Source organism: Martes martes (assembly GCF_963455335.1).
Source record: "Martes martes genome assembly, chromosome: 11".
In the NCBI taxonomy this organism is placed as follows: Eukaryota; Metazoa; Chordata; class Mammalia; order Carnivora; family Mustelidae; genus Martes; species Martes martes.
In genome coordinates, this window is record NC_137899.1 from 64,765,902 (window position 1) to 64,779,772 (window position 13,871).

Sequence of the window (13,871 nt, forward strand, 5' to 3'; positions counted from 1 at the left end):
GTATTCGTCCTTTCTGATGAAGGCATAATACTCCATAGTGTATATGGACCACATCTTCCTTATCCATTCATCCGTTGAAGGGCATCTTGGTTCTTTCCACAGTTTGGCGACCGTGGCCATTGCTGCTATAAACATTGGGGTACAGATGGCCCTTCTTTTCACTACATCTGTATCTTTGGGGTAAATACCCAGCAGTGCAATTGCAGGGTCATAGGGAAGATCTATTTTTAATTTCCTGAGGAATCTCCACACTGTTCTCCAAAGTGGCTGCACCAGTTTGCATTCCCACCAACAGTGTAAGAGGGTTCCCCTTTCTCCACATCCTCTCCAACACACGTTGTTTCCTGTCTTGCTAATTTTGGCCATTCTAACTGGTGTAAGGTGGTATCTCAATGTGGTTTTGATTTGAATCTCCCTGATGGCTAGTGATGATGAACATTTTTTCATGTGTCTGGTAGCCATTTGTATGTCTTCATTGGAGAAGTGTCTGTTCATATCTTCTGCCCATTTTTTAATATGATTATCTGTTTTGTGTGTGTTGAGTTTGAGGAGTTCTTTATAGATCCTGGATATCAACCTTTTATCTGTACTGTCATTTGCAAATATCTTCTCCCATTCCGTGGGTTGCCTCTTTGTTTTGATGACTGTTTCTTTTGCTGTGCAGAAGCTTTTTATCTTGATGAAGTCCCAGAAGTTCATCTTTGCCTTTGTTTCCTTCGCCTTTGGAGACATATCTTGAAAGAAGTTGCTGTGGCTGATATCAAAGAGGTTACTCCCTATGTTCTCCTCGAGGATTCTGATGGATTCCTGTCTCACGTATTTTGCATATGTTCCCTTCTTTAATCTTCACAGCAACCCAGTGGGGTGTAGAGGTTGTGATAAGTTTTATTTTGCATTTCAAGAAACAGACTGAATTAAATTAAACAAAACAGCCAGAGTCACATCTCTGTGTCAGAGCCAGGATTCAAAACCTTCCCATCTTGTCTTTCTGATTCAAAACCATTGCTCTTACCACTACACATTAATACTTTAATCTGTCTTTGATACTTTCTCCACTCTGTTCTTTTATGATATACCATCCTGCTCTGGGAAAAGGTTAACAGCCAGAGAGTATCTTATTCAGTACCTTTTTTTGAGTGCTTTTCCTCAGGCAATAATCCCTTGTTTCTTATTGCCAAGAGAGACTGCATGCAGAGTATTAATAAGTACTAAAGCTTTAAGGTTTAATCTGTATATGTTTTTGAAGTTAGAGTTTATGAAATACTGATGGATCTGAAGATCATTCTATTCCTTTGGCAGCCTCTTTGGATTTCCATAATTTATTCTCAATTGTTTAGTGATTTTCACATTCAATTATATGTTTTCCTTTGGGGTCCTCTCCCACCCCATCTTTATTTCCTGTGCCTTTCCACTAGAGTTTATCTTCTTAAGAGCTGAGTTATCCTTAAACTTTTCCCTTTCTTGTTAATATTTCTTGGTGTATCTAATGTTGGGCATATAGTGAGTACTTTGTTTTTTGACAGTACTAAGCCCTAAAATAATTAAGAATTCTAATTGCAAAGTATCACATATTAAAACCAATTATTTGGGGCCTTTACAATGCCATTTTTACTTTAATGCTATTCATTCATTCCTTCATTCATTCAACAAGTATCTATTGAGCTGTTGAGCCCTACTCTATTCTAGGGATTTTTCAGGGTTGGAAGGTGTGGTGAATAAAGCATAATACCAGCCAGGTATTATGGTGTTTTCATGTGAATATGGCAATATTGTCAAATATCTTGGCCCGCTTGAGGATCATTGGCGTCCTGCTACCTAGTACTACAGTCTGATATGGTTTTTTCCTCATGATGGTTTAGTTTACTTGAACAAATATATTGGGCCCCAACATTTAAGGGATGGCACTCAATGCTGTGGTAATGAAAACAAAATAGGCTCATCTTCAAGAGTTTTATGCTTTGTTTATGGAAGAGGGGGGAGAGAGATAGGCTAAATTTAGACATCACCAGGAAAAATATTGTCAGTACTAATAGGGGGAGTGATGCACAATGTACTAAGACAGACTGGAGGGAGAGTGTGGTATTTATGCCTCAAGGGGATTGGAGAAGGCTTCGAGGTGATGGGATTGTATCCTGGAGATTGAGGATGTGTAGTAGGATTTTGTGAGGTTAAGGTAGGGGAAAAGCACCTGAGATAAATTGAACTAGACTGACAAATGCATAAGGGCATTTAGGTCAGGCTTATGTTACCTGAAGTGTTTGGTGGTTGGGACTGGATATGAGGAAGTAGTCAAAATTCATTTAGCAGACACATTAAAGAGTTCTTTGGATTTCCTGCTTATTAACTTATACTTATTTCTGGAGACACTGGAGTACCTTTGAAGTTTTTGAGTGGATTGATAACATGATTGCATCTGTATATTAAGATGATTGCTTTGATATATTTGTTTTTATGAATTTTATTAAAGATATGGCTACTTTAAGAAGAATCCAAGGAAATTTATTAGACCAAACAATGGTTAAATGGCACATTGAACTTGTGGTAAGAATTGACAGTTAAGGAAATTTAAAGTCATCATTGTCATTATCTGTAACTCATTTTGGTTTACTTTTAAAAAATTGTATGAGTTTAGATGAAGTTGAACCTCAACTGAGAATTTCTTGGCTTTAGATATTTTTTTTCACAACCTAATTTAATTGATTATAGTGAGTCTATGGTAGACTATAGACTATTGCTCCTTCTTTTGATACACTCATGGTTTTGGGATTAAGAAAACTAACAGTATATAAAAAGCTAATATTTAGCTTTTTGGAGTTATTGCTTTATGGGATAGTTAATATTGCAAATGGAAAATATTTGTATAAAATGAAGAAGTATTTAAAATGTTTTATTTGTTAATTTTTTTTGGTTTTCTGGTTTCCTATCATGACTTGTTATTACCTTGAGAACTCTACCTTGCTTTGAAACCAGTTACTTAAAAACCTATACAACCAACATACTATTTAAGAATTTTGCTTTTGGATGAGAGAAAAGAAAGGAATGGTAAGTAATGGACTCTTCCGTATGACATCATCTGTCTTGTCTTTCTTATGTCATGCAGGGTAATCCTGCATAAAACATTAATAATAGAGGTGGGGGAAGATTATAGATATTGTGTGTGTTGAGTGAAGGATGTGGAGGCAGGGACAGTGCGTTCCCAGTTAGAGCTTTCTGGCATACTCACAATATATTTCTGTAGAGACTTTAATAGCTACCATGTTAGGGAAATTGCTGTTTTGAGCAAAGTAAACTTAAAATGGCAGAATATCGGCTTGAATACCCAGCAGTTCCCACCAACCTAAGTTTTGAAAGATTTTCCATAGTTCTTAAAGTCTTAAAAACCCTTTGCTTTGACAAAAAAGATAAATTTCTGATTGTGTAGTCCTTCTTACATTAAATTTACCTTTTTTGCTCTGAAGGACTTTTTTCCTCCCTCAAAGTTTTTTTTTTCCATGTAATTTGATCTGTGAGAAAGAGGGCAATCCAATAATATCACTTACTTACTTTCCATTTACTGAATGCTCACCAGGATCATGCACTAAGTATTTTTTCTTGTTTTTTATCCTTATAGCAGCATCATGTTATCTTTTCATACCGCTGCTTTATAGGTGAGGAAACTGGCAGAGTTTTCAGGGCTAAAATAAGGATGCAGCAAATCTGTTCTCAAGTTCTGCCTTTGCCATCAGTTCTGATGAGCATGCCTGCCATATTCATCAGCAGTGTCTCTCTCCACCTGACATCCTCCCCCAGAGTTCACTGCTCTCACTACTTTCCAGACATAGTTCTCTTATAATCCATGTGTCTACACAGTGTGCTCTCTGCCTTTGTTTCTCTGATTGTTTGGCAACTCTCAACCTGCAAGACCCAAGTGTTATCTCTGTTTTGAAGCTTTTCTTGATTCTTCCAGCACTGTTAATCAAGCTGCATTGCCTTTTAAATTATTCTAATATGCCCCTGTTCTTACATTATTAGAATATTTAACTGGTTAACTCCCATAGTCACTGAGCTTTCTTAGGGTCGCAACTATGTCTCTCTTCTAGCACATACTGGGTATACAGTGAATGTTTATGGGATTCAATAAATGAGCGTGAGTTCTGGAGAATGTTATCAAACCTTTCATGATCATTACATTGGACAAAGTAATTTACCCAATATCTTATGGATGCAAGTGATAATATAATGTTTAGGGCCTTCTTTTAAACGCTAACATTGCATTCATATTGAATCTATCACATGCAATGCTAATTTTAATGAATGGCTGTAATTTCTTTATAATATGTTATTAAACTTGTTCACAGTTTAAGGGGAAAATTGTGATAAATAGCTTGGTGGAACACACACTAGTGGTCTTTGTAAGGCTATTAAAGTGCCTATTAAAATGAGACACATTAAAATGTCAAAAGGCAAGTTCATAGGAAGAGTTAGTATGTAGACCCAATTTTTATTTTCTTGAGTCTTAAAGTAATTAGTCTCATGAAGTTATTTATTGGGGCAAACTCTTGAATAATAGTTGAGAATTTGTATAATTTTCCCTGGTACATATGTAAAAGTATTACCTATTTAGCTCAACACGTGTGTTCTATTTGTTGATTTCCTCTGTTTGCTTAGGGCTTTAAATTTTATTTATTTATATATATAACTAACGTTTTAAACTTAGAATCTACTTGAATATTGCATTATTATCAGACACTGCTTTTAGAATGCTCAAATAAAAAAAATGAGTGAGAGAGTAATGAGAACGCCAGCTATTCTTTCATTCAATTAATTGCCAATTATTATTAAGCATGACCAAATAGTATCATGTATCTCAAAATTGTGACAGTTTTGTTGATAAGACGATATGAATGAAAAAGTACAAAAATGCTATTTAATGGTGAATTTAAAATCCTGGAAGCTCTAGAAATCTATCTGCCATTTGTTTTTAAGTCGGTATCTGTTGAAATTCTACTCTCAGCATTTTTATGTACTTGCTCATAGCAAACATGTTGTATCATTTTTTGAGTTAGGTTTGCAATAAAAATTAATGAGTTAGTGTTTCAGTTTTTCTGTAACAACAACAACAAAATTTTTTTTCCGTACATGTGTGTAAAACTAGCTAGCGGAAGTTCCACAGACTTTTGGACTCTTCTGTTCTTATGTATCAATCTCTTGATGTTTCCTGTCTGCCTTTTTGACTACCTATACAGCTGTTTTTCATGTGTTTTTCAGGCTTGGAGAAAGACCAAGTATTTTTGACAGCTGCATGCTGAACTGCAATATATGCTTGGCTTCAGGTCACGTTTGCATTTCTTCACTTGTGTTTTTACTCAATGTGTAAAAGAAATATGAGCATAGAGAGATTCAGAGAACATGTAGCATGCTGAGTAATGGTAGTCTTCTTTCATGTATGCCATTCCACTTACTCTGCTGTGTAGATTTCACAAGAAGAAAAAGCAGAGAAATGGAGGAAATGGTATTCAGGATTCCTTCCATGGGACCCTTGTTGCCGTAATTGTGTATGATGGAAAATGCTCTGGGTCATACATGGTAGAAAGAACTTCTGGGCATGGGGACACACATGTACATGCGTTGTAGTGAATAGACTGTAATTTAGTAGAGAAGACTGTTAATCTGGCAGTCAGTTCAACATATTTATCCATCATCTTAAAGCTTTGACTACATGATATTTTAACACCAGGAAATGAGACAGAGAATTTAATAAATGTTCATTTCATGAGGCTGCCATAATAGAACTTTCCTGCCTTCACCTCCCCATCCCCACAAACATAAAATTTTTTCTTTGCCTTCATTGAAAATGAAAAAATAATGACTTTAAAAATCCCTTCAAAATATTTCTAGTGAGTCTCAATTTGTTCTTAGATCTTACAAATATTTCAAATCACAGTGGTTAGTTTTCTCTCATCATGGTTAAAGATCAATGTGATAAGTGTCTAGATTTTAAATTCTGGTGAAATGTCCAACCTTCCTAATTATTTCAACTTTAAAAGATATTTTTTCTCTGTACAGTTAAGGCATAGTTTTTGAGGAAGCATCATTAAGAAATTGTTATCTTTTGGGGCACCTGGGTGGCTTAGTCTGTTGGCTGTCTGCCTTCAGCTTATGTCATGATCCCAGGGTCCTGGGGTCCTGGAATCAAGCCCTGCATCAGACTCCCTCCTCAGTAGGGAGCCTGCTTTTCCCTTTCTACCCCCCCCCATCGCCATGCCCTCCCTTGCTCTCTCTCTCTCTCAAATAAATAGATAAAATTTTAAAAATAGAAAAAGATATTGTCATCTTTTCAATCTACTGCTTGCTTTTATGTTTGAAGCCCTATTAGTAAAACTTAATACATTGCACAAGATTCTCTGTATCTTCTTCTAGTATGTTCCTCCCCCCAAGCTTTCTCTACTCTACCTTTGACCCTTATTCATTATACCTATCCTTCTCAGCCTATCTCTATCATGAAATCTTTCCCACAGTGTTCACTGTAATGAAGCTCTTTGATTTCCTGTAGTACTTAGTCTGTTTCACATCATTTGGATGTTATATGTTAACTTACGTTAATTTTTGAAATGGATCCAGTGTGGTATAATGGAGCCTCCCTGGGAACATGTGTGGTATAATAGAGTGAGGTAGATTTCATTTGAGAACTAGCTCTGTCGTTTTCTAACTCTTTGGCATTAGGCAAATTATTATTACTTTTTAAAAAGATTTTATTTATTTATTTACTTATTTTAGAGATAAAAAGAGAGTGTGTGAGCAGCAGTAGGGGCAAAAGGGGAGGGAAAAGGAGAGGGAGAGAATTCTAGGCAGATTGCACTGATAATGGAGCTGGATGTGGGGCTTGATCTCATGACCCTGAAAAAATGACCTGTGCCCAAACCAAGAGTTGGACGCTTAAGTGATTCAGCCACTCAGGTGCCTCTAGGCAAATTACTCTGTGGGTTTTAGTTTTTTCATGTGTCAAATGGAACTACTGTTCACCTTTAGAGTTATTAAAAATATAGCTAATATGCTAGATAAATGTTTAGCACAAATGCAGGAATATTCTGAGCAGGTGCTCAGTAAATGTCAATAGTAGTTTTTATTCCTATTGTTCTATATTTCTTACAGCTCCCAATATAATACTGAGCATGTGGTAAGGACTCTAAGTATGGTTCAGGGCTAGGTCATTTAAATAGCTCCTGAAATCCTATCACTTTTATGAAGGCTTCCTGTTGGCTCTGTTCTGTCAGAACTACAAAACTTTCATGGCTTCTCTAGACAGTTCTTTCTGTTCCCATTATCTGTAAGGGGAGCCTTTGGTATGTATTCTGAAGTGGCTTCCAAAGTGGTGATTTAAAGGATTTATTTATTTATTTTTGAGTTATGTTTTGGATTGATCCCTACATTTTTCTAAACGTCAGCAGCCGGGATTGTAATAAATAAAGCATTCTTCAGATATGTCAATGCAGTATGTGAAACACATAGAATAAAATCTCAGCCAGTCTGAGCTTCAGTTGAATAATTTATTTTGCTTAGCTAAATTCAGTTCAATAGACATTTATTAGTATATCTCCTATGTGCCAGGCATTTTATAGTTGTTGGATTTACAAAGATGAGTAAGACATGGTTTCTGCCTTTGAGTTTACTCTTGGTTGAACAAGAGACACAAAAACAGATCATTTCAATTGATGATTAGTTGTAAGATGGAGGTGAGGGTGGAGCTCTGTGGCATCACATAGGGAGGGTGGTTGAGGGGGAAAGATATGAGCCTGTTTGTGATGTCTGTCAGAGGACAAATGGGTTGATCCACTTGATTCAGGGACAGAGATCTAACTCAAAGTGGCTTCAGTATTTATGGGAATTTATTGCCTGCAAAATTCCCAGGTAGGTTTGGCCCCAAGTGATGCTTGATGCCTTGGCTCAAACCATGTCTTCCATGACCCTCTTTTAATTATGCCTTTGTAAAGGCCAAATGGTCTCTGTGATTCCAGACTTTAACCTCCTCAGATACTTTTCCTAAGGGGGAAGAGTAAATTTTTCTCTAGTTCTAGCTGAACTTAGAGATTTAATTTTGCACATTGACTATAAAATTATACCTATCCCCAAACCAACCACTGTGATTAATGAGACACAAATTGGTTTGGATAAGTCAGGACCTACCCTCAAGCTTGGAATGAAGTCAGTCTCATTCAAACTTCATGGCCAAAGATTGGAGGAGAGGAGAATGGATGACCAAGAGGCTGCCAGCAAATGTGCACTAGACTGGGGAAAATGAGTATAAGATTTTTTTGGGAAAGGTAATAATATAAGCAAAATCAAGGAAGCATACACCATCATGATGTATGTGAGAAACAGCAAGTATTAATACAATGTGTTAGTAGAGACTTAGGCTTTCTTTGCTGTTCTTTCTCTAGCTCCTCTAGAGTTAGGTTATGTGCTTGAGACCTTTCTTGATTCTTGAGAAGGGTTTGTATCGCTATGTACTTTCCTCTCAGGGCTGCCTTTGCTGTGTCCCAAAGATTTTGAACAGTTGTGTTTTCATTTTCATTTGTTTCCATGAATTTTTTCTATTCTTTAATTTCCTGGTTGACCCATTCGTTCTTTGGTAGGATGCTCTTTAGCTTCCATGTATTTGAGTTCTTTCCAACTTTCCTCTTATAGTTGAGTTCTAGCTTGAGAGCACTGTGGTCTGAAAATATGCGGGGAATGGTCCCAATCTTTTGGTACCGGCTGAGACCTGATTTGTGACCCAGGATGTGATCTATTCTGGAGCATGTTCCATGTGCACTAGAGAAGAATGTGTATTCTGTTGCTTTGGGATGGAATGTTCTGAATATATCTGTGATGCCTATCTGGTCCAATGTCTCATTTAAGGCCTTTATTTCCTTGATGATCTTTTGCTTGCATGATCTGTCCATTTCAGTGAGGGGGGTGTTAAAGTCCCCTACTATTATTGTATTATTGTTGGTGTGTTAATTTGATTTTGTTATTAATTGGTTTATGTAGTTGGCTGCTCCCATGTTAGGGGCATAGATATTTAAAATTGTTAGATTTTCTTGTTGGACAGACCCTTTGAGTGTGATATAGTGTCCTTCCTCATCTCTTATTTAAGTCTTTGGCTTAAAATCTAATTGATCTGATATAAGGATTGCCACTCCAGCTTTCTTTGGATGTTCATTAGCATGGTAAATGGTTTTCCACCCCCTCGCTTTATTTTTTTTTTAAAGATTTTATTTATTTATTTGACAGACAGAGATCACAAGTAGGCAGAGAGGCAGGCAGAGAGAGAGGGAGAAGCAGGCTCCCTGCTGAGCAGAGAGCCCGATGTGGGGCTCGATCCCAGGACCCTGAGATCATGACCTGAGCCGAAGGCAGAGGCTTTAACCCACTGAGCCACCCAGGCGTCCCCACCCCCTCGCTTTAAATCTGGAGGTGTCTTTGGGTCTAAAATGAGTTTCTTGTAGGCAGCATATTGATGGGTCTTGTTTTTTTTAATTCATTCTGATATGCTCTGACTTTTGATTGGGGCATTTAGCCCATTTACATTCAGGGTAACTATGGAAAAATATGAATTTAGTGCCATTGTATTGCCTGTAAGGTGACTGTTACTGTATATTGTCTCTGTTCCTTTCTGGTCTATTACTTTTAGGTTCTGTCTTTGCTTAGAGGACCCCTTTCAAAATTTCCTGTAGGGCTGGTTTGGTGTTTGCAAATTCTTTTAATTTTTGTTTGTCCTGGAATCTTTTTATCTCTCCTTCTATTTTCAGTGACAGCCTGGCTGGATATAGTATTCTTGGCTGCATATTTTTCTCATTTAGTGCTCTGAATATATCATGTCAGTCCTTTCTGACCTGCCAGGTCTCTGTGGATAAGTCTGCTGCCATTCTAATATTTCTACCCTTGTATGTTACAGACTTCTTATCCCGAGCTGCTTTCAGGATTTTCTCTTTGTCGCTAAGACTTGTAAGTTTTACTATTAGATGATGGGGTGTGGACCTATTTTTATTGATTTTGAGGGGGCTCTCTGTGCCTCCTGGATTTTGATACTTGTTTCCTTTACCATATTAGGGAAATTCTGTCCTATAATTTGCTCCAATATACCTTCTGCCCCTCTCTCTCTTTCTTCTTCTTCTGGGATCCCAATTATTCTAATATTGTTTCATCTTACGGTATCACATATCTCTCAACTTCTCCCCTTGTGGTCCAGTAGTTGTTTGTCTCTCTTTTGCTCAGCTTCTCTATTCTCCGTCATTTGGTTTTCTATATCAGTAATTCTCTCTTCTGCCTCTTTAATCCTAGAAGTAAGAGCCTCCATTTTTTATTGCACCTCATTAATAGCTTTTTAAAATTTCAACTTGGTTAGATTTTAGTTCTTTTATTTCTCCAGAAAGGGATTTTTATTTATCCAGAAAGGAATTCTCTTTATCATAGAAGATAAAAATATCTTCTATGCTTTTATCACGCCCAGCTAGCATCTTCATCATTCTGAACACTGGTTCTGACGTCTTACTGATGTCTGTATTGATTAGGTCTCTAGCGGTCAGTACTCCCTTGTGTTCTTTTTTTTCGAAGTAAGTTTTTCCACCTTGTCATTTTATCCAGATAAGAATAGATGAATGTGAGAACAACATACTAAAAGGGTAGCAAGGACCCCAGAAAAATATACGCTAACCAAATCAGAAGAGACCTGAAACCGGGGGAGAAGAAAGGAGAATAGTTTTATTCTCCTTTCTTCTCCCCCGGTTTCAGGTCTCTTCTGATTTGGTTAGCGTATATTTTTCTGTATAGTATATATATCTGTATAGTGTATATATATAGTATATATATATCTGTATAGTATATATAGTATATATAGTATATATAGTATATATATATAGTATATATAGTATATATATCTGTATAGTATATATATATAGCTATATATATAGTATGTATATAATATATAAATATATATTATTTTATATATATTAATATATATTATATATATACATATATATATATATGAATGATTGATTAGACTGGTGAATAGAACTGAGGCACACACTTGATTTTGGGTGTATTTTGGTCTGTTAAAAGAAACTGCCTCCCAAAATTTTAAAGAAAGAAAAACTTACATACATACAAAAATAAGGGTAAGTATGATCAAGGGATAGAATATGACTGTAAAGAGGAAAATTAAAAAAGATTCTTCCAGAATGTGGTTGATTTTCTGTTCCTAGAATTGCTGCTCTTCTTCTCTTCTATCTCCTGTTGAGTTTGTAGATGTTCAGAATGGTTTGATAACTATCTAGCTGAACTCCTGGGACCTAATAATATTTCAGTCTCCTACTTCTCTGCCATCTTGCTTCCTCTTGAGACTTAGAAAATAAGTTATAAAAAACAACGTGATGGATTACTTGCTGCTTGCTGGATTAGTTTCTATACATTACTTCATTTAATTCTCACAATAATAATTAAAGTAGGTATGCCATCTTGCAGATAGGGAGACTTGAGCTGTAGCTCATAGCCAATAATTGTTGGAGCTGGACTCAAACCCAGATTATCTGACTGTAGAGGCAGATCACATGGACATTACAGTATAATTATGCTCCTCTATATTGCCAGAGTCTCAGGAAATAAGACTTCATATAGTACCATGCTATGGAACCAAGTTTTCTCTGGTGCTCAGGTTTTCTTCAAGCTCTAGTTCTTTGTCATACCATGCTAAGGCAGTGGTTGTCAAACCTTAGCATGCATCAGATAGCCTCTAGAGTTTGGTAAAACCTAGAATTGCTGAACCCTAATACCAGAGTTTCTGATTTAGGAGATCTGGAGCGGAATCATAGAATTTGCATTTCCAAGAAGTTTCTAGATGATGCTGATGCTGGTGACCTGGGAGCCATGCTTTGAGGACTACTTCTTTTAGGTCATTGGGAGTCTGAAAATTTATAGTTCAGTGATATTCAGTATATTGAAATGGATTTCATTGGTACTTTTTCATTGGTACTTCTGCTTGGAAATATACATGTTCTGACCTCACGTTCTTTAATGATACAGACATCAAGAGTACATTTTGGTTGCAGTAATAATCTCCCCCATAGGTCAGTGTTATTGCATACATTTTTCATTAATTTGATTTCTTTGTCTCTTTGATTCTTGCTTATTAAGATTAAATTTATTGTTCTTCTCCATGGTCCCATTCAATTCACTAATGCTCAGTTCCCTCCCAATTGTTAAGAATGTGAATTTGTATATAAAATGTATATATTTAAACACTGTATTTCATTTGTCTACAGTTTTATTGTGAAAAATTTTAAAAACTAGAAAAAGTAACATGAACATCTATATTTCCATCATTTAGAGTCAACAGTTGTACATATATATGTATATGTTTTTATACATATATATATACACACACACACACACACACACACACAGATTTAGTTTAATGAGCCACTTGAAAGTGAAGATACAGATATTGTGCTACTTCACCCATAAATATTATAACACACATCTCTCAATAAGAACATTCTCTTACATAATCATAATACCATGAGCACACTTAAAAAATTAATAATTCCTATTTTTTTTCTAGTCATATTCCAGTTTCCCCAATTGTTCCAGTTGTCTTCTATACCTTGTTGTCATATTCCAGTTTCCCCATTTGTTCCATTTGTCTTCTATACCTTGTTGTTTATTGGTTCCTGGATCCAATCAAATGAAACTAAAATTTAAGATTTAGCAATGCTGATGGATCTTTAGGTTCAGATAAGTTCTGTATTATTTAAGATAGATGTTTGATTGCATTAACAAAGATACAAACTTAATGATGATTTAAATAAGGAGGATATTTATTTCCATCATTTTTTGGGTCATTTTTTTAAAAAGATTTTTTATTTGTTTATTTGACAGACAGAAATCACAAGTAGGCAGAGAGGCAGGCAGAGAGAGAGGGGGAAGCAGGCTCCCCGCCAAGCAGAGAGCCTGATGCGAGGCCCGATCCTAGGACCCTGGGATCATGACCTGAGCCGAAGGCAGAGCCCCCAACCCAGGCGCCCCTATTTCTGTCATATTTAACCACCTGGAGATAAAGTGGTCCTGGGCTTTAGTGGGTGAGGATGGGCCCTATTATCCTCTGTATGTGGCTTCTATCTCTGAGGCCTGTCAAGATAGCTGTGTTATCTCCACCAGTAAGCTGGGAAGAGTGAAGGGAAATGTTTTGAGAGATTATCTATTTTTAGCTAGAGATTTTAGCATACGATAAATGAAAATAAGTGTACTTAAAATTAGACCCCTTCTGAACAATTTAAAAGTTGGGGAATGTATTCCCCCAAATTATTGATATACAGTAATCTGATAACTTCATCAGTTTATAATTTAAAATTGAAACTGCTTATATTGCCCCTTGGGGAAAAGATTAACTATGACATTTTTGTGATGGATAGTGGTAAATGGAAACCATTTTATTTATAAAGAAAAAGTCACCTGATTTCCTCTAATTTTTCTTTAGGTCGAGATTTAATTTGTATCCAGTCTATGGATGGGATGCTGATGGTATTTGAGCAGGAAAGCTATGCTTTTGGGAGATTTCTCCCTGGTTCTCTTTTACCTGGGCCACTTGCTTACAGTTCCCGTACAGATTCCTTCATTACTGTCTCTTCCTGCCGACAAGTGGAAAGTTACAAGTAAGTTTGGACGTTGAATATTTGGAATCATGACTCTTGGTATGTTGCTGGTTAATTCTTTTTCACAAAAAGCTTGAATATTACAAATGAAAAAAGACTGATTTCTTTGATAAAATGTAATTGTGGTGACTTAGAGAATATCATTTACATATTGTAATGTATTTGCTAGTGCAGGGATTGACAGAAAGGATTTGAAGTGAGGCA

The 13,871-nt window shown here is 36.3% G+C and overlaps 1 protein-coding gene across 1 annotated transcript in view; it reads left to right on the forward strand.

Moving 5' to 3' along the window:
- The window catches only part of BBS9 (Bardet-Biedl syndrome 9), a 452,280-nt gene that overhangs the window by 91,788 nt on the left and 346,621 nt on the right, over positions 1-13,871 (forward strand). The window contains exon 6 of the mRNA XM_080818332.1: positions 13,493-13,667. Within this exon, the coding sequence (XP_080674458.1) occupies positions 13,493-13,667 (175 nt within the window). The remainder of the gene's footprint in view (positions 1-13,492; positions 13,668-13,871) is intronic.